The sequence below is a fragment of the Aspergillus neoniger genome (genome assembly GCF_003184625.1).
Source record: "Aspergillus neoniger CBS 115656 unplaced genomic scaffold BO87scaffold_26, whole genome shotgun sequence".
Classification (NCBI taxonomy): Eukaryota; Fungi; Ascomycota; class Eurotiomycetes; order Eurotiales; family Aspergillaceae; genus Aspergillus; species Aspergillus neoniger.
In genome coordinates this window covers 128,686-151,105 of record NW_020291154.1, presented here as the reverse complement: position 1 = coordinate 151,105, position 22,420 = coordinate 128,686, and the positions used below count along the sequence as shown (strand labels likewise).

General features: G+C 50.6%; 8 protein-coding genes across 8 annotated transcripts; 3 read left to right on the top strand and 5 right to left on the bottom strand.

Moving 5' to 3' along the window:
* Positions 1–63: 63 nt before the first annotated feature.
* On the top strand, positions 64–948 carry BO87DRAFT_441304 (uncharacterized protein; the record flags this gene model as incomplete). Its single annotated transcript, XM_025627995.1, has 3 exons — positions 64–311; positions 390–671; positions 755–948. The coding sequence occupies 3 exons, from the start codon at positions 64–66 to the stop codon at positions 795–797; spliced, it is 573 nt and encodes a 190-aa protein (XP_025477393.1). The 3' UTR covers positions 798–948.
* Positions 949–1,992: 1,044 nt separating this feature from the next.
* BO87DRAFT_460973 (cytochrome P450) lies at positions 1,993–4,196 on the bottom strand. Its single transcript, XM_025629060.1, has 4 exons — positions 3,585–4,196; positions 2,970–3,511; positions 2,578–2,917; positions 1,993–2,509 (listed from the first exon to the last, which is right to left on the bottom strand). Exons 1-4 carry the CDS (start codon positions 3,841–3,843, stop codon positions 2,085–2,087), a joined length of 1,566 nt encoding a protein of 521 aa, XP_025477392.1. The 5' UTR covers positions 3,844–4,196; the 3' UTR covers positions 1,993–2,084.
* Positions 4,197–6,319: 2,123 nt separating this feature from the next.
* Positions 6,320–7,506, bottom strand: BO87DRAFT_378584 (phytanoyl-CoA dioxygenase family protein). The gene is made up of 2 exons (XM_025623824.1): positions 7,255–7,506; positions 6,320–7,207 (listed from the first exon to the last, which is right to left on the bottom strand). Exons 1-2 carry the CDS (start codon positions 7,426–7,428, stop codon positions 6,455–6,457), a joined length of 927 nt encoding a protein of 308 aa, XP_025477391.1. The 5' UTR covers positions 7,429–7,506; the 3' UTR covers positions 6,320–6,454.
* A 1,563-nt stretch (positions 7,507–9,069) lies between these two features.
* On the top strand, positions 9,070–11,300 carry BO87DRAFT_339455 (proline-specific permease; the record flags this gene model as incomplete). The annotated part of the gene is made up of 7 exons (XM_025620622.1): positions 9,070–9,237; positions 9,286–9,529; positions 9,584–9,673; positions 9,721–9,932; positions 9,986–10,460; positions 10,520–10,761; positions 10,832–11,300. 7 exons carry the CDS (start codon positions 9,070–9,072, stop codon positions 11,063–11,065), a joined length of 1,665 nt encoding a protein of 554 aa, XP_025477390.1. The 3' UTR covers positions 11,066–11,300.
* A 329-nt stretch (positions 11,301–11,629) lies between these two features.
* BO87DRAFT_417729 (acetate uptake transporter family protein) lies at positions 11,630–12,884 on the bottom strand (the record flags this gene model as incomplete). The annotated part of the gene is made up of 3 exons (XM_025626831.1): positions 12,138–12,884; positions 11,902–12,076; positions 11,630–11,831 (listed from the first exon to the last, which is right to left on the bottom strand). Coding segments are annotated over exons 1-3 (777 nt in total), but the record flags the coding sequence as incomplete, so codon positions are not given.
* A 3,204-nt stretch (positions 12,885–16,088) lies between these two features.
* On the top strand, positions 16,089–17,270 carry BO87DRAFT_378582 (putative catechol dioxygenase). The gene is made up of 2 exons (XM_025623823.1): positions 16,089–16,378; positions 16,444–17,270. Exons 1-2 carry the CDS (start codon positions 16,128–16,130, stop codon positions 17,138–17,140), a joined length of 948 nt encoding a protein of 315 aa, XP_025477388.1. The 5' UTR covers positions 16,089–16,127; the 3' UTR covers positions 17,141–17,270.
* Positions 17,271–18,436: 1,166 nt separating this feature from the next.
* On the bottom strand, positions 18,437–19,308 carry BO87DRAFT_398988 (uncharacterized protein; the record flags this gene model as incomplete). The annotated part of the gene is made up of 2 exons (XM_025625403.1): positions 18,437–19,175; positions 19,211–19,308. The coding sequence occupies 2 exons, from the start codon at positions 19,306–19,308 to the stop codon at positions 18,437–18,439; spliced, it is 837 nt and encodes a 278-aa protein (XP_025477387.1).
* A 510-nt stretch (positions 19,309–19,818) lies between these two features.
* BO87DRAFT_378579 (uncharacterized protein) lies at positions 19,819–21,412 on the bottom strand. Its single transcript, XM_025623822.1, has 2 exons — positions 21,036–21,412; positions 19,819–20,978 (listed from the first exon to the last, which is right to left on the bottom strand). The coding sequence occupies exons 1-2, from the start codon at positions 21,272–21,274 to the stop codon at positions 19,973–19,975; spliced, it is 1,245 nt and encodes a 414-aa protein (XP_025477386.1). The 5' UTR covers positions 21,275–21,412; the 3' UTR covers positions 19,819–19,972.
* Between the last annotated feature and the right edge of the window lie 1,008 nt (positions 21,413–22,420).

The following is a 22,420-nucleotide window of genomic DNA, read 5'->3' as shown; positions in this document are numbered from 1 at the left end:
CCACATCACCTATACACATTCCCAGATTCCATCCTTATACCCAGTACAAACTCACCCCCAAAAATGCCCCCCACCACGGCCCCTCACCCCGATCAACGCGGCATCGAACCGCACCCCGATCTCCCCCACAACACCGCCCACGAAGTCGACTACACCCCCCACCCAGAGAACTCCGTGCCCCTACCCCCATCCCGCCAATCCATCCAAGACCACATCATAGCCCTATACTGCGGTAGTGCCTCCGCCGAAGACATGAGCGTCTACGCAGAGCAAGCCGTCTACGACGATCCATTCAGTTACTGTGATACGCGGTAGTAGTCCACCCCCCCCACCCCCATCACCCAATCCCATGAAACCCTATACTGACCCTAGGGGAATCCGGTACTTAGGTACAAAATCGCCGGCCAATGGTACGGCATCCCGAAGCTCTTTAGCAAGAGTGAGAATCTAGGGACGGAGGTGGTGTCGAATACGGATAATGAGATGGTCTGGAAGCAGAGACAGAGGTATACCTTTCGGGGGATTGGAGCGTCCCGCACGGAGGATAGTTTGGTGAGTTTGAGATTACAGGGTGGGGAGGATGGGGAGAGAGTGGTTTATCATAAGGATATGTGGAGTGAGAAGGATTATGATCACCAGGGGTTTGGGGCGTTGATGAAGAAGGTTAATGGGTATGTTCTGCGGATTGTTTCTTTTGCTGGTGCTTTGGGGGTTGGGGTGGAGAGGAATTGGGCTAATGCTTTGGCTTGCTTAGGGATAAGTTGACGGGGATTACGAGGCCGCCGGAGGAGTTTTAGGGGAATTTTTCTTGATAGTGGGATGGGATGGTGTTGGTGTTGGGGTCTGGAGTATGGGTGGGGAGGTCTGTGTTTTGATATTCGAGCTGTTGGGCCATGGCATTGAGGTATATTTGTGCTTTTGGGTTGGTGGTATGGTGTTCGGTAAGTGGGTATTCTGAAAAAAATGTATAGTAGAGGAGTATAATGTTCACTGTTACATCTTCCAGGATAGTACAATCCTCCTAGATACTGTAGCCATCAAATTCACGGGTTTGTTGGATTCAATAAGCCCAATTAATCAATCATATGTGGATATATAATCGGGGTCATACGCTTAAGAATAAACGTAAACATTGCATGGAATACATCACACACCCTTGCAAGTCATGCATATTTACATTATGATGTGCAAATTGCTTTTCTAAGACTCCACATAAGCTATACTGTCAAGGAATCATGCTGGTCACCACACCCAGACGCCGGGCCACCGGAAGCGATGCATGTATGTCACCATTATACTATTTCTTTGTGAAACCAGCGCACCTATCACCACTACCAAAGTACTTGGCATGCATCCCTACAGATTCATACCCCCCCTCACCCATAACAGCACATAAGTCCCTCCCAACAACTTCTATCTCCCGCGGAGATACACCCGAATATTCCCATTAATCAAGTAAGTAATAATGACCCACCTGCACAGCACGAAATCAGACAAAGAAAGAACCTAATCAAAGGCTGGGAGGACGTAAGGTTCGGCGCTATATCCCGCCTTCGAAAAAGCAAACAAAGATATATATTGACTGTGGCGTTCCGCAGTATGCAGGAAGAGGCATGGTGTAATCTGATCGGTGTAATGGGCTAAGTTGCGTTCGGCTGTTCTCGGGGATATACGTGTACTTCTGATTTATGATGTAGGAAAGATGGGCAAGGTATGTACGAAGACGTGGTTGTTCATTCTAGTGGGTTGTAATTGTGTATGGTCGGGGTTGACGTGTTGATGAAGCTCGGCATCCATAGGTTAGAGTATGGGGTAGGAATAGAGACTAAGTACGCGGTCGCATGACATGTTCCTTCGCCTTATATTGGTATAGTCTCATGCTGTATGTCTAGTGATGTGTGCGCGCTAGACATATTCGGATCTCTTCGTCCTGCATGCGACTTGTACAATGGACTACTATAGTAGTCCGAAGAAATAAAATAGTTGTAGTAGGAACAAATTGCGCGAAACATGCACTTATGATGGTATATTGCAAAATATTTATACCCCTGCCATCACTGCATCACTATTCCTATACAAGTACCCTACAACACCTTCACCCTCACCCCCTGAGTCCCCGGCTTCGGATGCGGAAGAAACATATCTCGATAGACATCCACCGATTCACGCCCCGTCTCGAACAGCTCAAACTCAAAGTTCCGATACACATTCGCCAGCGAAATGTACATTTCCGCGTAGGCGAGGTTGATACCAAGGCACGAGCGGGTGCCACGACCAAACGAGACGAGGTATCGTGTGAGTTTCCGCCCGTCTGGCGCGACAGGGTCATCGAGCCAGCGCTCGGGTTTGAAGGTAAACGAGTCGGGAAAGATCGCTTCGTCGTGCGAGACTGAGTAGTTGTCCATGCTGATGATGGTGCCTGCCGGGATAGTCCAGGTCTTGTAGATGAGGGGGAATTTGTCGCTGACACGGGGTGAGCGTTGCACGATGCCGTAGGACATGCGGATGCCTGTTTGTAGGTGTTGTGGTTAGTTGTGGTACTAGTATGCAGCAAGTCGGAAGGGAGAAAATGCGCACATTCTTGGATACATCCCGTCAGGTAGGGGAGCTTTTCTAGCTCACTCAGGGGAGGGAAGTTGGTCGGATCGGGGATCGCTGTTATCAACTCTTCGCGCAGACGCTTGTACATTGACGGTGTGCTGAGAATGTGGTAGCTGGCGACGGCCAGAGCATATCGCGTGGTTTCGAAGCCAGCTCCGATAACGGTAAAGGCTTCCTCGCGGAGTCGTCGCAGGGTCAGCTCTTCAGGTGGCAAGCCGCCTTCAAGCAGAGCGTTGAAGACGGTTTTGCGTTGAGATTCTTTCATCGTCCCGTATTCTTTGCTTCGGAGGATATCCGTGATCTGGGATGCCATTTCCTGTAACAGTTAGTAGTGACCCTGGGCCCTGGTGATATGTATAGGGACTTACTCTATTGTAATGGTTGATGGACTTCAAGCCAGGGTTCATTGTCTCCACAAACTTCTGAGGAAGTGCATTCATAATAACTCCCACCCAAGGAAACTGGACCAGAACGTGCACCATGTCGAGTAGATCAAACATAGCTTGAATAAAGACGGATCGAAAGTCCGGTGCATTTATGAAGCCATAACCGTCGTTGAAGCAGTAATGGACAATGATATCAGACGCAATACAACCCCACATCCAGTCAAGACGCAGAACCTTCTCAGTGCCTTGGTATTCGCGGCGAAGCCGGTCGCAGAGCTTGTACAGCTTATCCTGCATCATGGGGGTAGCATTGGTAATGGCCCGCTTGGAGAAGAACGGGTTGAGCGCAGCACGTCTGGGCTTATGAGCTTCATGCTTTGGGGTCGAGAAGGTACCCTTGGCATTGTCGAAGCGATACTGGAGATGTTCTGGCTTATTCCATGGGAGGGAATTGGAGAACATCTCCTCGAAGAACGGCGAGTCCCTGATGTGAATCTCATTCGGGCTGATGCGAATGATGGGTCCTACAGAATGTAGTGACCATGTCAGCTGGCTAAGTTTACTTGCTCTGGCATTGCCCATGATCTCGTGACTCACCGTACTTGTCATGCAGTTTGTGGTACTGGAACAAGAACTGCCCCCCAGGCGACTTGAAAACCTCATAGTAGGTTTCATACCAATATGTCAAAGCAGCCAGTTTGGGACCAGGAAACTTGGCCAACGGATGGAAGGTGAGTCGATAGATTCCCAATCCGACGGAGTAGACAATTAAGGTGGCCGTCAAGACAGCACACAAGGCAATAGGGGAGTCAGCGACCGATGAGAGGCCGGCTACCAGGCCTTGGATCAAGCCCATGATGCCAAAGGAGATACATGAGGAAAGAGGAGATCCCCAAACGGTAAGGATCCTGGCGGGACGTGCAGATATATCTAGATAGGCGTTTGTGGGTAGCAGGGGGACCGACAGGCAGACAGACAGACAGCCAACATAGTTGTCCCGAGGGCTTGGGTCCGCGCCAGAAATCCCGGTCACGGATTCTGCAGTGGAGTTTGACAGGCCCCCTTTAGTGGACCGGGCCCGTGCGAACTATGCCCTCTAGTTGGAGCGTCAATTGGTAACCATCCAGGGCTGGACGGGCGGCAGCGGCAATGATTCGAGCACAATTGAAGAATGGACCCCGCTGATAGACAGTCGCTGCCTTTTCTGCAACGCGAGGAGCAAGAATCCAAAGTTGGTGGTTGGCCAGGCTGAAGGGGACGATGGGGCGGATCGGCCGCCCGGCTGCTGTAAGCCCTTGGGTCAAGTACTTTGTGCGTGATTCACGCATCGCCATGACAACTCTACGTTGAGTCTACTCAATAACGAGGATGAACCTTAAAACTCAAGGTCGAGGCCACTGTGGGCAAGGCATCCAAAAAGGTACTCCAAGGCACCATGACGGGAATCCGGTTTTGAGCCAACTTTGGGCCTTTCCCGCGACGGTGCGGGCCCGGGAATTTTGCCCTCCACTAACCCTGGGCTGTCATACAACATACAGTGGTACCTCTCGCCTATAGACTCTCGCTAGAGCCTTTGAAAGGATATTAGAGTTTTGCTGCTTTGACGTGCGGCCGTCCAAGCTGAAAGTTACTTCATACTTGGGCGGACCCAATTACTATTCCCTATCCAGACTAAGATAGCCGGGGTGTTCGCAATTCCGAAGTCAGTCTGTGTCTCTCTCACCCCCTCAGACTCAGCCGGGGATCCACCATTCTGCAGCGATACGAAGTGGATCCCCTCCCAACATCTCACCAACAGGGGCTGTCCATTCTGCTGGTTTTCTCTAATTTTCTCCCCTAAATGGCTTCTTCCCTCCATCACAGTGGAGACGCCTGCGACTTGGGGTTCCTACTCTTTTAGGGTAAGTCCCGGGGTTTCCGTCCCGCGTTGACTGTTTACTGATTTTGTATGTTGCACTTCACGGTGATGCGAATGATGTGCCAACCTCCTACCTGCGTAGGTGATGTACTACCCACATCCGACGCACTTCTGCACGGCCCAAAAGAGTCATCATGCACTCCCTAATTCGTCATCCCCATCCCCCCCCCAAGGACAACACCGCCAGCCTGGGAGAGGCCGGGCTTAGACCCGACCAGTCACACTCGATAATAAGGTTCACCGGCATAATGGCTAGTCAGTGGGGAGAATCTGTTCTCCCATTCCGAGGCTGAGACCGGAGGCCTTCAGGCTCGTCTTAATCAAAGAAAGTCCGATGGGTCCATTCCCCACCCTTCGTCGGGATTGACCTTCTGCTGCATTCCTCAAAATCCCGTCAATGGACAGAGTGGTGCCATTAAGTCTGACCGCCAACGTCCACCCATAATGTTGGCGGACGGATGGCTGACCGATCCCATCCTGGCACAGAAGGCCAATGCTCTACCACTGATTATGCTAGCACAGAAGGAGCTGTTAGTTACATGCAATTTCCTTTCCGTGTCTGCACTAACAATCCGTGGCACACCTCTTCCAAAGTTGCCTACTCATCGTCCTTGCAATAGGGGCATCACAGCGACATCGAATTCTCCTTCAATGACCTGCAGGTATATCACATTTGGAACCTTGCAATTTGCGATTGTCAGATCAAGAGGCCACCATGTACTGGTAGAAGCGTCTCTCACGAAAGTACTCGAGTCCAGAACAATCTACTTGACTAGCGTGGTAACCTAAAACTCGCAGCAGGCCAATGAACGTTACAACCCCTCATCTTCATGCGTAACGGATGCATTCCCCACTGCTCGTCTCTGCAGAGCAGTCATACCATGTGCCCTCCTGTAGATTTCCCGTTCACCCGTTGCACGTTGGGACGCATGTGTACGGATCGTTCCGATGTGCGAATGTCGGTCATGCGGCGGTTGCCTATCCACCGAGCCGGAGACCGGCAAAGCCATTGAGGACGTTCCCATGACATGTGGAAGGATGCCTTGAGTTGATGCTACGTATGACGACCGCCTGACTCATGGGGTTTGTTGCCTCGCACATGTCGACATGGCATCACAGAGCCAAGTATTTCCAGCCACCCGGTGCCCGGTTACCTGAGGTTCTTGGGTTTCACTGACATTTTGCGAGAGCAAGGCGTGACTAGGAGTTGCTGTGTCGTCTGTTGTGACACTAGTCGGGAACGCAGCTGTCGTGGAATGATCTTACGCCTTCTAAGATTCTCTACTCGCTAGCCTATGCTAATTTAACTGGGACTGCATTCCCCGACGAATGAACTAAGTCTACTAATGCTCAACGCTGCCTACTGTTTCGAATGCTGTTGCTTTCCGGGACGGCGACCTGTTCGAAAAGCGCTATACCTAAAGCCGATCGAGGATAATTTCAAATATCTTCATTTAGGTTTAGATCGGAGACTAACTTCACTTCGGGGAAAGACTGCTTGTAATAATGGCTGCGGTGAAACGACACGACGCAGTTGGGATCCGTGGCCTCATTTAGGCTGCTCCTGGGAAGGATCAAAGTCCCCGAATGCATCGCCGACTCCCTCTCCGCGCAAATACTGCAGCGGGGTCTGGAAGCCCACAAACCCAATATTGGGACTGGATACCTCGTATCCCATTACTTTCTGAGCCTCCGGAGACCAGGACAGTACTTCTTCAGCTGTATTGGCAAGATAGATGTTCTCCTCCTGTCGATGGAATCCGCGCGTGAAAAACATGCCATGTACTACCCGTCGCTCATTTTGTGTGACGTTCGCGCCCCCTGCATGGTACAGTCCTCCCAGCATCACCCAGCAGTCGGTCACATCCAACTCCGCCGCGACGGCCTCGTCCAGCTTGGGTGCCCGGTCGGAACCCCACAGGTGACTACCGGGGATGGCGATGGTGGCACCATTCTCGACTGTTGTCTTGACCCCGGGGACCATGAAGGCCATCATTACATCCGAGCCCACCCGATAGCCCGTAGTGCTCTGGTCTTCATGATCTACATGAAAGTTCTTATCGTCACGATGAAGCCGCTGTGCCTTGGCACCAGGCCCTATGTCAAATGTCATCGCGATCGAGCAGATCGCCTCGCTGGTATATGTATGCTTTGTTTCTCCATAGAAGTTGGAAGTTGTCTTATCAACAAACCTCGCTGTCAGAGCACGAATGAGCGGATCGACCAGCCAGTTTTCCCGGGCAGTTTTGCTACGGCCTGCGAGGTTCGCACAGCGGCGTGTTTCAGGTGGAAAAAGGTCACCCTGATATTGTTAGACGTGCAAGGGTCCGAAAGGGTCTGTCCACCCACCTTCCAGGGCTTGTCGGCATCAAGGTAAGGCTGCACTTCCTCATTGACCTGCTTTATAGTTGCCGCATCCGTCAAATCCTTGATGATACAGCAGCCATCCTTGATGATGGCTTGGATGATGGCCTCCACGTCGGCTCGGTCGATGCGTTGAATCGGGAGCTGCTTGACAGCCATAACAGCAAGAGATGTCTTTCGTGGTGATATAGCACGATGGCAGTCTGCATATCGAGCGGTAGGACGGCTTCTTATCTGTTCTAGTGGCAGCTTGCTTCAAGTATGTGACCCCGAAGCGGAGTATCTCCAGGCTGTTTTGGCAGGTGGAGCCGCAGTCGCCAATCATCCTAAAGCGCTTCTCCGCATCTAACCGTCTTGCGACGACGTGAATGGCAACTCGATCCCTACTAGGTGTCTCAAGGTGATAACATATCATAGGCAAACCCCGCATCAACAGCCAATCATCATGAAACTAAGTATCGCAACCATTCTGACTTGTCGAGATAGTCATGCCCGGGCTTCCTTACAGTCCAAAGAGGCTACAGACGCGCATTGTTGCCTCCCACGCTGCTTGTTCTTCCTGTCGAGCCAGGAAGGTGAGATGCGACCGAGCCCGGCCCCGGTGTTCGATGGTGGGAAGCGGAAGCTCAACCCTGAGCGCCCATCGGACCCACCGCGTCTGCTTTGGCTCTCTCCGCGCTGGCCTCATGCACGAGTGCCCGGGAAGAGCTACATGCACGCAGGAGACCTTTGTTCAACGGTATTACCTTGAGGTGGTAGCTTATTTAAGATACAGTCATCACAGATCAGTGTGGTAGGACAGCACCTAAAATGCCTCGGAGCTGCTTTCACTCACACACGGTACCTCGCTTGCATCCATCCTGATGAATTGTACAAGCAAGGCAATCAGTATGGGCAAGCTACATGCTGGGCAATGGACCTCTTCATGTATTACATCAGGCCTCTGGTCCAGTATCCTCTGATATCATGTCAAACATCAATTTAAACCCCCAGGGACTGGCATTTCTTACTGCAAATAAAGACTCGACTATGTCCCGGGCATCGAGCCGTTGGCATTTCAAGACACGTTCCTTCATGCTGGACAGTCAGATTTGGGTTTTGCCATGTATGCCGTGTCACCTCATCCAGGCAGTTCATAAGCTCTTAATCATTACCAATCATCGGTGCGAAAGGGGCATCAATCCGACAATCTTACAACCATGCGTTAAGCAGAGGACCCCTTGTCTTAAGTTCATCATGAAGACGCAAAGAACTGTGAATTGATCTTTGAATGCATGATGACGGGGAGTCGCCGTGTATGAAGCACTTAAATCTCAGACCAGACAAGCCTTCATTAGATGGCTAGAACGATCTGTGGAGAGCACCGGGAACCGTATGTTTACCGTGGCCCTTGAATTTGTCCAGAGGGTATGGCACGTTCGAGACCTCCTTGGAATGCACAACCTTCCGTGGACTACAATGTAGAGAAGACCTGATGAGCTAAGGATGGGGGTTTTGAGTTAACTCGGAATGAGCACCTGCGAAACCCCTTATCTTGCCAATCGTTCCCGTGCTTTAGCAGCAACCAACTGAGGTCCGAATCCCCGCCTAGCTGATCATTGATAGGTCAGGAGCGAGTCGGATCAACCACTGCTTGCCTCTTATCAGTGCGGAGATCTTGGAACGGGAAGGTGAGAGCGAGTTGACATACCGATAGTTACATACCCTACATGCAACACCTTATTTTAAGATCATTCTATTTTCCTCTCTTTGGCGATCGCTCAATCTCAACCCAATTGAATTACTACTCAACTTGCTGTCATGAATTCCCAATTGAAATTTAGCAATGGACCAGAAACCTCCTCAAAATTGTGCAGTGAGAAACCACTGGATCTCACGCCCACACATTCGGTGGACGAAGGTCAGATAGACTCCGACGTGGAAGGATCAGGGACACTGCATCGAACATTAACTCCACGTCTGATTCATGTATGCACCATCTCACAACCCAGGCTACAAGTATACTGATTACGATAGGTAATATCTCTGGGTTCCAATGTCGGAAGTGGTTTGTTCATAGCGACGGGGAAGGCTCTAGGCGAGGGAGGCCCAGGAAACATGTTCCTAGGCTATTTGATCGTCTGCATCGGAGTCTGGGCCAACTTGCAAACATTGTCCGAGATGACGATTGCGTTTCCCACGTCAGGCAATTACATCGACTACGCCGATCGATGGGTTGACCCAGCATTGGCTTTTGGTGCTGGCGTTGCAGAATGGCTAGGTGAATGGCCGAGCTCAGACATTCCAACGGCCATATGAACTCATCTATTGTTAGGATGGACGACGGTGTTTGCGTCTGAAGGGACCTTCTTCGTGCTTTTAGTCAACTTCTGGGCCGACGGGGCCATTCCTGAAGCAGCTTTGCGTGAGTCTGCCTCAACGTATACGCACGGTACCTGCTTACATCTGTAGTCACGATATACCTGGTTATCTGTTTGGCGGTCTTCTTGGTGCCGAACAAGTATTTCGGCTGGCTTGAATGCTTCGGCTCCTTGGTAAAGGTGCTACTATTCCTCTTTATCACGATAATCTCACTGGCTATCATCGGCGGTGCCGGTCCGTCGGGGTATGTACGAGATGGAAGTACATGGACAGAGCTCCCAGCATTCAAGAATGGTTTTGGTGTGAGTACCCTCATGCAAATCGTGCTCCGATCAGAGCTCAGCCATAGAAACAGGGATTTGCCAACGCCGCATTACTTGCTATCTGGGCCACTGGTGACCAGGTCTTCATCGGAGTCATGGGCGGCGAAGCCGAATCTCCTCGCTACTCGATGGCACACGCAGCCAATCTAGTCCCATGGCGAGTAGCAGTCTTCTATCTCGTTTCTGTGGTGCTCGTCTCAATCATTGTTCCCTCAGACGATTCACGACTACTAGGCGGATCCAGCGTGACTACGTCACCCTTTGTGATTGCCGTCGAAGACGCCGGAATCAGGGGTATTCCCAGTCTCATCAATGCGTGTCTAATCATCGGCATCCTCGCCATCGCTCTAGAAGGCATGTTCCTTCCGTCTCGCATCCTCCGCACTATGGCACTTCAAAAGCTACTACCTTCGTTCATTGCCAAAGTCGACGACAAAGGTCGTCCAAGATGGGCACTTGCCATTACTGCCGTTGTAGGAGTTACAATCACCTACATGAGCCTGAGCGGTGAGTCCATTGCACCTCATCCATAACTTCCCTAGCAATACTAACGAAAATAATCAAAGCCGGCGGCCTCGAAGTCCTCAACTGGCTCATCGCCATAACCAGCGCCTCCTTCTTCACCAACTGGGCCATCATCGCAATCACCTCGTTCCGCTTCCGCGCCGCCATCAAAGCGCAGAACAGCACGCTGCTAACAAGCCCCGCCTACGCATGGCACTCCCCCCTATGGCCACTAGCCCCAGTAACAGTTCTTATCATATCAACACTACTTCTCGTCTGCATTCTCTACCTGGGAATCAAACCAGTAAGGCACCCTCCTCTCTCTCTACCACACACTAACCGTAACCCCTAACCCCATCACTAATCGACAATAGATCGACGACTCCTTCTCCGCATACAACTTCTTCTCTTACACCATCGGACTCATATTAATCATCGTTGCCACGGTACTATACAAGGTTTTCTTTCGGACCGAGTGGCGCAATCCAAACACTGCTGATCTGGGTACGGGAAGGGCGGTGTTGACTGCGGAGGAGATTCGGCGGTTGGATGTGTATTATGGGATGCCGAGGTGGAGGCGCGTAGGGGCGTATTTACGGATGTGGTGATTATCCTGCTGTCTCTGGTGGTTTGTTGGGTGGGGATGTTGGGGTGGTGTGTGATATGCTTGTTTTGATATACGATTCGTGGTTGATCGCATATTCGTATGTTGGGTGTACGTGTCTAGTTTTCTTTTGAATTTTCTAGCTTTCTGGGTGGTAGTAGATGTATTGGTATTCGTATCATCATCTAGCTTGGAGACATGGAGTCTTGTCTATTCTAGAACGGTACAAGTCTAGTACCAAAAAAAAAAACTCGAAGAAGTAAGAAGTCAAGTACTAATCCAAGCGCCTAAATCCCACCATTCATCCATCCAAATATCGATCCAAAGTACCAAAAGCAAAAGCACAAAGCAAGCATCCCAAACCCAAAGAACCCCAAACTCGTCACACGTTAAACATACAAAAACCCATAATCCATCAAAAAATTCATGGTATCAAGATCAAATCAAACACTCTTCTCTCTCTCCCCCTTCCTCCTCGACTCCCTCCCCTTCTCCGACCACGGGAAATGAAACACGGGAACAAGAAAGAAACTATTACTATCGTCCGCGATGCCCGCAAGTGCAACATACCAAGCCATGAACGCGCCCAATAACGCAAACAACCCACCCGCCTTAATAATCTTCGCGTTGGGCACCTCCGGCGCTGTGCGGTGTATATACCCGACTGCTAGGAGAAGGAGGGCGATATCAACGGCTGCGAAGAGGGCGCAGAAAACGTAGGTTGATTTGAGGGTGCAGAGCCAGAGGAGGAAAGTGAAGATGAACCAGCCCTGTATGTATTTCATTCCAAATTAGAATTGGTTGGGGTTATGGGCGTGGGGAGGTGGGGGCCAGTAGTACCATAAGGAATAACCCGAATGCGTCATAGAACATCGACAAGCTGCCATTATTGGCTGCTTTGTAAGCCCCCTGGATGTCGAATTCGCCGGGGATGAAGACTATGGATAGGGAGATCCAGAATCCACCGTAGGAGGAGAGCGCGGTTGCGCCGAAGGTGTTTCCGGCGGCCATTTCCCTGGTTTATTTGGTTAGTGGTTTTGGTTGGGTGGGTGGATGAGTTGGAGGTATGTACGTACCACATGCCCGCGAGAAGCTGGACAAGACCCCCGTATGCGAACGCAGGCCCGACGATGATGTTGGGAGTGGCGATTCCCAGCGTCTGCATGTTGATGCAGCCCAGGAGGAATGTCGTGAGCGCAAACCCGCATAGGCCTAACGGTGCGGGATTGGCCATCTTACGGCGCTTCTGAGGCTTCCATAGACCTGGTTGGAGCTCGCCTGCGAAGGCGGGATAGGTGGTCCCTGCCGTGTTGACGTGGGCGAGGGGCCCGAAGTCGAAGTGGAAGGGGTCATTGGGAGTTGCTGTGGAGGTGTTTGTTCTCACGAGGGTTGGTTCGGTGGTTGAGGGTTTCTCCTGGGAACTGGGGGTGGAAGACATTGATGTTGAGGGGAAGATGGAGAGGTTGTCTGAAGGCATTCTGTCTTCATTGAGATGGTGAAGAATTGGAAGATAGGGGCTTATACTACTGGGGTCTTTGCTATTTAGCTAAATAGGAGAAGGAATATTGTATCTCCAAGCCAGGGGGCTGTTCAATCGTCTTCCCCAAGCGGGGGATCGACGGGTAGTATCTGGATCGCACATGGCGGCCTGGGGGAATTGAGCTTGATCTTCGATCTAATTGAGTGATGATGCTCGCTGAAGAGATGGGATCTCAAATTTGGGACGAGGTTGATATCATTACTTAGATGCAATGGATGGATGCGCCAGTGGAAATCCGGGGAGGTGCTGGGGCAGTGGAGATTCAGTGCGGAGAAGCTGTCCGTAGGTGGCCAGGATCAGCGTCATAGATGGGAGGGGAGTGCGAATCAGAGAAATTCTCAGTCACAGTTATGGTCAACCCCGAGGGGGATTAGGCTTTGCTGAATCGATAGTAAATGTAACCTGGATGCACATGATCATCGTACCTTGACGGTGTCCAATAGGATCGCGTGTGGCTGCTGGTAGGACCAAGTCTTCAAGTCGGAGACAAGTGAAGCCGGGGCAGGAACCAAAGAGGAGGAGGATCACGGATGCTGACATTCTTCAACTACCGAGCCTGTAGTGGCCGGGCGTCGCCGGTTAGCGTAACTGCCGCCCCGGGCAGGATCGGGTCTGACCCCAACCGACTCAGCGGAGCGGAGGAACAATGTACCATGCATCGGCAAGGAGGTGACCATGGGAGCACAGCAGCAAAATTGGACTGATTCGTAGATGGGGTGATGGAGTGGCCAGAATTGGAAAGTATAATCTTTATTGCGGCCAATTGATTCCTACGTTTGCAACTGGCCCTTGGTTGAAGGTGCTAGGGTTGCGTAGAAAGCATTCATGCCTGAGGCATCGATATTACTCAACAACAATGGTCGCGCAATTCAGTACAGGTCTGATTATGAGACATGAGACTTTCGATCGTAAATACATTCTAGGGTAATCGTTGAATATAATGGGGAATAAGGCTTATAGTTAACTGGCCATTTTCGTCTATTGGAAGGGCCTTTTCCAACTGGTGCTCAGCGTCTACTATCTGAAGTACGGTACTAGAATATAGTAGGGCATAGAAATATATATCTACACCATCATCAGAACAAATCAGCCAACGCGACTTTCGACAGTTGGATTTTGGCATACATCAGAACTTGAAATTAGCTGCTTAGAACGGATTTATTTAACTAAGGCTATAGAAAAAAACATCAAACTTAATAGTCATATATTACATTGGCTGATGAAAAGGTCTATTGCAAGCAAAAACCCATGATGAAGGCTTCCGCAATGAGACATGTCCAAATCTATACGACTTCCAAAAACTGAATCGCGTACAAATGAGTTTCCCCTATAAAGGATTTCAACTGGTAAAAAGTCTACTGGATGAATTAGATATATATGAGGAGTTTGCATTATGTTTAATGGATTGCTAACAAGTGTCCACGACCACACGGTTCCCCGACGAACGTTGAACCAGGACGAACCACTTGCTGGAGCCTCCGACTGCAGGGACTGCACCAATAGACAGTTAGCCAGGAACGGGCCGTGCTAATACCGGGGAAAGACTAATCGAACAGCGTGCAGAGCCCAGTCTAGACCGTTTTAAGTCCAGTTGGTGCCTCAGGCGATGACAACAGGCAGCCAAGAGATTACTAGGTGGAGTGACTACTGCAACTATGACCTAGTCTGGTCCCTGCCGCAGACGTATCCAAGTATAGAAGGTTTGGGAATATCCGGGGAAGGAATCGGGACGGTCCTGGTGTCCACTCCCGGGGATTTGTTTGTCCCTTGACGGGATCCGCTTGTCAAGAACGGATGGAATGTCGTGGCCTTGGAGCTTTGACGACGTGGGAAGTTCTTCGGATGCCCCTCGCGGCTAAACAGGGAACAAGAGTCTATCATTCGTGTCTATTTGTGGTGTATTGGTAGGTTTCCGGTCCACATCACTAAGGCTGGTTGCACGTGGCTAGGCTCCTTGGTGCATAGATCGCAGGCGGGAATGCGCGCCAATGAGGTTTGACTGACTGAGTCAGGCTAGCTCAACGCGTGGAAGGCTGGGTTGACAGTTGGCGTGAACTATACTAGAGCCCTCGCGTGGTAAACAGGTCTGACACTGTCTACTACTGTACAAATGCTGTTCAACTTGGCTTGGAAGGCGCCAGACTGTTGAAGACAATTAACTTGTTTCGAGGTTGAGTAGGCACTATACTGGTATAGTCACATATGGTCTGATGTGTATAATAAGTGCCCTGTCACGGCAGTAGATAGTTGATTCTACCGGTAGCTCATCCGCATTTCTCAACTCGACGGAAGAGTGAATCAGATTCGGCAGCGATGCCGTGTTGGGAGGGAAGAGGGTAGATCCACTCCCCCGGCTTACAATCATACGACACCCAGGGGTAGCCGTGGTTAATCACCACCCCGGATACTGCCCTACAGTGCAGCGTGGTTGACCTGGGGTCATTCTTACCGGGGCATCGGTATGCCGCCCCGCTTGTCAATCCCGAGATTAAGGATGGCACGTGCCCAACGGCAACGGGGTCCTGCCCGGATGCCGGTCTCATATCGGCTTCGAGGCCGGAAAGGGTCAGCGCCAATTAGAACCCGTCAAAAAGTAAAGGCACACACACCGCTGTCCTCTTTGGGGAAGAGCGCAGGTTTTTGTTTTTCCCCCCGGCAGTCACCCCGCCCCCGCCCCCGGATTGCCAGCCGTCGACTTGCCGGCAGAATTAAGAGCAGCATTGAGGGATTGCCAGGACATTGATCGTGACAGGTTCTTCTGTATTTACTACTAGAAATAAAGTCCAATATAATTGAAGTACCTATTCTGTGTATTCATGATGGTATGTCGTAAGATGCCATTTGAATCGGGAAGAGATCGAAGAGCTGACAAAAGGCTCAGCTACTTCCCCAAGTAGGATTACTACTTGAACCATCTTGATTGGTCCACACCTTGAGAATAGTACTTAGTAGCCCAGAAGTGTAATCAGCCCATTCCAGCAAGGCTGTTGGTCGGTAGGTGAACGGCAGGGCGGAAAAACAGTTCGTCGAGGAGGCGTCAGTCCGGATAGGAAGGCGGAGAGCTGGGGAAGACAGGGAGCACTTACCCGCGGGTAAGAGCAACCCCGGGGATCACCGCGCAGCAATGCAGATTGATATCAGAATCAATTATCGATTTTGATATGCAGGTAATCTTGCTAATTCGGCAAGGCAAATGCAACCTGCCGTCGTTCGGCTGTTCCCACTACGAACTGCGAAAACTGAAACATCGCATCATGCAACCCATCAGATCCGTCGGCATGTGGCAACGGTAACTTTGGGTGTCTGGTACCGTCGCACTGTCCCCACACGGAGTTGTAGCCGATCGATTTGCCGTCGCTCGCCGTTCTATCCAGACTTGCCACGACCAAATTCATCGTGTATATAGACCCTCCAGACCTCGCTGAGTTTTTGTCTCTCATCACTCTACATCTCACTCCTCTCTCAACCTTTTACCTTTTACCTTTCTCCTCTTCATACCATACATACACACACACACACAGACAACATGTCTACCAACCGCCGCTTCGACCCTAACTTCACTCCCTATGTGGTCAACTCCATGGGACCCAAGACCCCCGAGCGTGCTCGTGTGGTCCTTGGCGCCCTGATCAGACACATTCACGACTTCGCTCGTGAGGTTGAGCTTACCTCCGCTGAGTGGATGCTTGGTGTCGAGTTCATCAACTCCATCGGAAAGATCAGCACTCCCATCCGTAACGAGTGCCACCGTATCTGCGATGTCATCGGTCTGGAATCGTAAGTCCAACTACACAACAACAGCGGTCGCAGCAAACTCAAAGCTAACTTTCATCTCCCCACAGTCTCGTCGATGAGATCGCCAACAAGATCATCACTGAGGACGGTGTCTCCCCCACCTCCAACGTCATTCTCGGTCCCTTCTGGTCTCCCAACGCTCCCTTCCGTGAGCTCGGCGACAGCATCATTCAGGACCCCAACCCCAACGGAAAGGTCACCTTCATGCACGGTGTTCTGAAGGACATGGAGACTGGTGCTCCCATCGTCGGTGCCGTTCTTGACATCTGGCAAGCCTCCGCCAACGGCCAGTACGACTTCCAGGACCCCAACCAGACCGAGAACAACCTTCGCGGCAAGTTCCGCTCCAACGAGAAGGGCGAGTTCTGGTGGTACTGCTACCACCCCACTCCTTACTCTCTCCCCACCGACGGTCCTGCCGGTGTTCTCCTCAACATCATGGACCGCTCTCCCATGCGTCCTGCCCACATTCACTTGATGATCACCCACCCCGACTACGCCACCGTCATCAACCAGATCTACCCCTCCGACGACCCTCACCTCGACATCGACTCCGTCTTCGCCGTCAAGGACGATCTGGTTGTCGACTTCAAGCCCAAGACCAATGACCCCAAGGCCCAGCTCGACCTGGAGTACAACGTCACCATGGCTCTGAAGAAGCACCACCCCAACCCCAACTCCGCTCCCCCGGTCTCCTCCTTCGAGCGGTTCAACAAGGCCAGCAAGACCCAGGAGAAGCTGTAAAAAAACAGAAACACATGCCATGATTTGGTGATACGAAGCATTTGATGTACATAGTTTTGCATTTGTCGAACTTTCAGCGATGACCCTTGGACATACTGTTTGAATACAGATTTTTATCATACCCTTCACACATGGAACTTCTAGCGCCATTGTAGTTAGTAGACCCACATGTGTCTTCGATTGCACTTCGAGAAGATCATAGCACCTGCATAAGCACACTGGATCTAGTGTGGGGTTCCCCAGGCCAAGCCTCCGCAAATCGGATCCTAATCAATGTCATCGTCCCACGTAGTGGTAGTAAGTAATATCCAGGTTAGGTGCATCTCGTGGACAGAACCCCCGCATGAGTAGTAGCACTCATTACCCACAAAAGTCACACTAGATCCCATCATTACATCAGATCCAAAAAAAGGAATGTTGCTTTACGCACATCACACAGTGCATGATTTATGACGGTGACGGATTACACGTGGCAAGTAACGGAAATACGGAAATACTCGTGCCACTACGGAGTACCAATAGCAATCCGAAGCAGGGCGTCTAAAGCAATCACTACGTGCTTGGATGTGTCTGTATATTGTGATTAAGCAAATGACTTTCCTGTTGCAATTATATCATAAAACTTGCGTCCTTGATGTTATTGTTTTATGACGCTTGAAAACCAGCATATTCGGAGTAGTGGAGAAATGCTAGATGTAGTTTCGTCTGCGTCAACGAGGGGTGGTATTACGCCATGAAATGGAAATGGCACGTCTGAGCCCATAGCTCTCTTTCCCGCATACTAAATAGACCTCTTTAGAGAGAACATACCAGAAAACGAGAGGACAGATCGTATCTCCTGTTGTTGTGCTCGAAGTGACTGTCACGCATCCGCGGATTGATCAGACCGAGAGGTATTGTGTTATGCTCGTCGAGAAGGTGGTATGGCATTGTATCCCCATTTCCTGCTCACGCCATTATTCTGCAGTAACATATGACTCAGAGCAAGGGTAAGCCGTTCACAAGCTTCGATCAACCAATTATTTAAACGTACATTCTAGGCCAGTGCAATAGGCGCATAGACTTTGAATGATTCACACAAGTGCGTGTCGTGGGCTTCCTGGTGATTATGCCTGCCGTATCACCCCAAGATCAGTCAGACTCTGCCATCCGATGCCCGTCGATAGAGGTATGTCATCTGAGCTGGCATTGCAGTTCAACTGGTTGAACCTGGTTTCGAATGCACTGATGTGTGTAGAATCCGGTTGGTTTGCAGAGGAAAAATAGTCATGAAACCATCCTGCCGTTTGGGCACACCTATTTCTTACTGTATCTCTCACGCAATGCCGGAGTGATAGTGTGGGCGGTATGAGCAAATTCCGCATCGACCCAGTCTGCCCATTCCCAGTCAATCCAGTCGTCGAATTCAAGCTTCATACCCTTCTTCCATCGCAGTATTGGAGAGATGTACTGCCCGAGGAAAAACTCCCTACCGGCAAGCAGCGGCTCATCCAGCTTTCGGCCGAAGAGAGCGCCAGCCAAGTCCAGAAATACAAGGTTGCATTGCCGGCGCGAGCCCGGTGGAACCATCATGACATTCCTGGGACTCAAGTCGGTAAGTAGTATATCTCGTCTATAGACCTCGGACTCAAATTCTATCACGGATTCCATGATTTGCTGACGATCCCGTGGGGGGAAATTGCCTGGGCCGGCTTGTAGTATCGATTTACCAGGGACATGCTCAATCAAGATCAGGCGGACAGTCCGTGAACACATTTCATTTGTCTCCGCGTCGTCACCGATATCTTGACAATTGATATCGGTAGAATAAGACCCATAAAAGCGGGGTATCAGGTCCCCTTGGAGATCGGAGAGCACCCGATACGTTTGTGCCTCATGGGTGTAATGCTTGTCCACGCAAAGAAATGGATTGAGATAACCGCCGTGATCATTGAGGTAGAGTGGATCATACACCTTAGCAACCAAGTTCCTTGTCCCCTGAAATGTCTCGGTGTTGGACTCTGGCTTCAGGACACAGACATTAAAGACTTGTGCACTATGTCCGTCACCAACTCTTATAGGGTCCAAGACCTCAAGGTCGACAGTATGTTGCTCAAGATCCCCTGGTAGCGGAGGATGTTTGCAGCATCGAGCCACAGGACCGAGTGTTGCTCCTTCTTCTCTCCCATTGTCGGAGTTGCGACATCCATCTAGGGTCACTGGTGTGGGCGCTGGTGTAGTATGTGATCGGGCACTGAATCTCCACCCCTTGGTATATGGAATTGGAGGCTTGACGAGATCACTTTCAAAGTAGTCCATGTTAATCAAAGAAGCAGAACTTATTAGGAAGAAGGAGATACGGAAATTATGGACCACTGGATTCTGACACAGCCGTGACAGAATTGGGCTATATGTAATGGTGAAATTGGTTTCCTCCTGGAGACAAGGGGACTTCGTGATGCGGTCGGTGCAGGGATTTATCCGCCTCCGAAGATGCCCCGTTGCCACTACTTGTATGTACGTAGTGGTTGAAACTGATGGATATTTATATGGCAGATTCCTAGAGAAAGCCATGTTTATGCGTTGGATATATTGTTCTTCTATCGCGTCTGTTATTTCTAGAAGACTCCCAATCACTAGGACTTTCCCTTTTCGTAAAATTTTTGCGATGTCAATACCTTATCAGCGTTGATTAAGTTCCCATACTTCTCTACTTTACCGGATTATTGCATATTGAACCATTTACCCAGATAAGACAAAGCAACATCAATGAGTAATTCACATTCACATTCACATTTCCATAACTCCACCAACATATATACCCACAGAACTATGCTACTCCATCCACAACCATCAAAAAAACCAACTCCGATGCTTCCTCCAATCCTGCCTCGTGGCCTCCCTCAAATCATCCACATTAATCAAATCCACTCCCTCCCGCACCAACACATGCCAAACATGGTTCCGCAAACCCCGCGGCCAGCTCGGGGTTCCCCAGTACCGCACCTTCAAGCCCCGCGCGTGCGCAGCTTCAACCTGTTTGCGGACCAGCTCCAGCTGTCCCTGCGAGAATCGATTGCGGGATAGACTGCCGATAGTCTTGCGGAAGTCGACAGAGGCATAGTAGCTATTCTTGTACGAGTAGGTGGGCTCTGCTTCTGGATTTGGATGATCGGGTTGTTCGGTACTGGGTGGAAGGAGGGCGAGCTGGTCTAGCGGGGCGTCGTAGAAGATGTCGCGGTATGTTTGGTTCGATGTGATGCGATCGAAGGGCGCATCGCCGGTAGTGACGACTGTGAGGGGCCGGGTGATGATGTCTGTGCCGTTGAAATAGGTGAGGTAGTCTCCGTCACGGAGGGGTTGGAGTTGCTCCATCACCATGGACCAAGTGGCCTCCGGCTGCTCTTTGAAATCGATGAGCAGGACCAGGGTCTGTGATGGGTCGCTGGAGAATACTCCGGCGCGGAAGCTGCCGGGATGGTGCGCGGGCTCGAGTTGGCTCGAGCGCGTGTTGTGCTTCTGGAGCAGGTCTAGAAGAGGATTGAGGTACAGGCTGCGGAGAGTGACCTCGTGGTGCAGTGTGAAAGGGGTATGTCCGACGAGCAAGTCATTGTTGGATGGCCAGACGTCAGCTTCAACACCGATACAGCCGGCGGTAAGGGCCGAATGGAGTGGTACATCGCGCCAGTAGTCATTGTGTGAGTGGCATCGCACGGGGACGACACCGTGGGTGGTCCAATGCGAGAATATGGATGGGCGACCGGCAGGGAAGACCCAGGCGTCGAGACGGGCATCAAGGTCGTCTGGAAAGAGGTAGACTAAGCCAGACCAAAAGAGGGAGGCGATTTTGAGGAGGCCGCTTGATGCGATTAGCGAGCGACCATTGATGCAGCTGCAGGTGACAAGCGATACTCACAGCACGATAACGACACCCCAGAAGGGACGCTTTACGAATCTGCAGAGCAAGGCTCTCCGGGAGTACGGGTGAATGTGACAATACAAATGACGGCATTTCCAGGAACTACATAGACTGCGCAGCCTGCCGCGATGTACTCGAGTGATGGTTCGCCGTCGCCGACGATTAGGACCAAAATTGGTCAGAGGTAGAGTTTCGAAGCTGCTCTCATCCTGATCGGATTCTACCTCAGGAACCATCTCCAAAGGGGAGTGTTTAGCGAAAACGCGAGAAGAGGACGGCTCTCCTTCCTCAGATTGATCGCGTGAGAGTTCATATGCCATATTTGCGATGCGCTCTCGTCGACACGGACCGATGCCGCATGGAGTGCAGTGAAAACTTCACGAGCGATCGGGCAATATCCAGGGTCTTCGGCAGAAAAGAGGAGACTAGGCAGCAGCACACTCTCAAAAGTGGCGCAGCAGCGACCAGTCCATTCAGCGTTCATCAGTTGCCTTCAAGGTTGGCACTAGCTGAACGGTGCCAGCCAGCCAGACAGTCTGGCCTTGGTTAGCCAAGAACTTAGCGAAAAGCTTGTCCGGGTCAAGCTTGCATGTCCGGCTATTTTTATTCGGGCCCCAACGCACGATGTCGTGTGCCTCACCGTGAATTTCGATTTGTGCGTTGCTTAAATTTCAATATATACTACTGGGACTTCTCTTTTTGAAGTAGTTAGCCATTTTTAAACCAACTGTAGTCGTAGCTTTCAGGGTTGAGATTTCGTAAATGTTGTCAATCACTCAATGCCAAAACTGTCATCGAAACAAAGATTCCCGAATTTCCTATTGACAGGCTCTATTTCATGTAACATCTATAAGAGCATGATTATCATGTCCCAATCCTCGAGGAGTAAGACATTACTGCTCTAGCAGAGACTGAGAGATTTCCTAAACAATTCATGATTACGAATAGCAGAACCCAATAGATCACTTTAACCCCACAACGCTATAAGCAACATTTCCTTGCCCTGCAATTGTAAAACGACATGAGCATGTCCAAGGCTTCTGTTCGGGACTCGAGCGAGGAACACCGAGTCCACCATTAGGCTATGGATGGGCTGTTACCGGCATATCACTAACCTAAATAGGTACAATAAAGGGGAAGCCAGGGAGTTATTCATACATAATCTGGTCATTCGACGACAAGCAGATAAGCAGATATTTATTTTTATATCACGAATTTTTCAAGCCTCTCAGCTAATTATCTTCAATATTCATTAAAACTCCTCCCATCCCTCGACATTGCCATCCCACTCATCCATGACATTATTATAGCCCCCCATTGCAAGATCTGCGAGATTAATTGCTAATACTTAGTGCTATAATCTTTGGATATACCATAATAGA

Bases quoted from the DNA above. Each gene is read 5' to 3' on its own strand.
- BO87DRAFT_378582 (XM_025623823.1), top strand. From the start codon at position 16,128: ATGTCTACCAACCGCCGCTTCGACCCTAACTTCACTCCCTATGTGGTC. The intron at 16,379-16,443 runs GTAAGTCCAACT...ATCTCCCCACAG, and splicing joins GATGTCATCGGTCTGGAATC to TCTCGTCGATGAGATCGCCA.
- BO87DRAFT_460973 (XM_025629060.1), bottom strand. From the start codon at position 3,843: ATGGGCTTGATCCAAGGCCTGGTAGCCGGCCTCTCATCGGTCGCTGAC. The intron at 3,512-3,584 runs GTGAGTCACGAG...TACATTCTGTAG, and splicing joins CAAACTGCATGACAAGTACG to GACCCATCATTCGCATCAGC. The intron at 2,918-2,969 runs GTAAGTCCCTAT...TAACTGTTACAG, and splicing joins CCATCAACCATTACAATAGA to GAAATGGCATCCCAGATCAC.
- BO87DRAFT_378579 (XM_025623822.1), bottom strand. From the start codon at position 21,274: ATGGTTCCTGAGGTAGAATCCGATCAGGATGAGAGCAGCTTCGAAACT. The intron at 20,979-21,035 runs GTGAGTATCGCT...AATCGCATCAAG, and splicing joins TGGGGTGTCGTTATCGTGCT to CGGCCTCCTCAAAATCGCCT.
- BO87DRAFT_378584 (XM_025623824.1), bottom strand. From the start codon at position 7,428: ATGGCTGTCAAGCAGCTCCCGATTCAACGCATCGACCGAGCCGACGTG. The intron at 7,208-7,254 runs GTGGGTGGACAG...TAACAATATCAG, and splicing joins ATGCCGACAAGCCCTGGAAG to GGTGACCTTTTTCCACCTGA.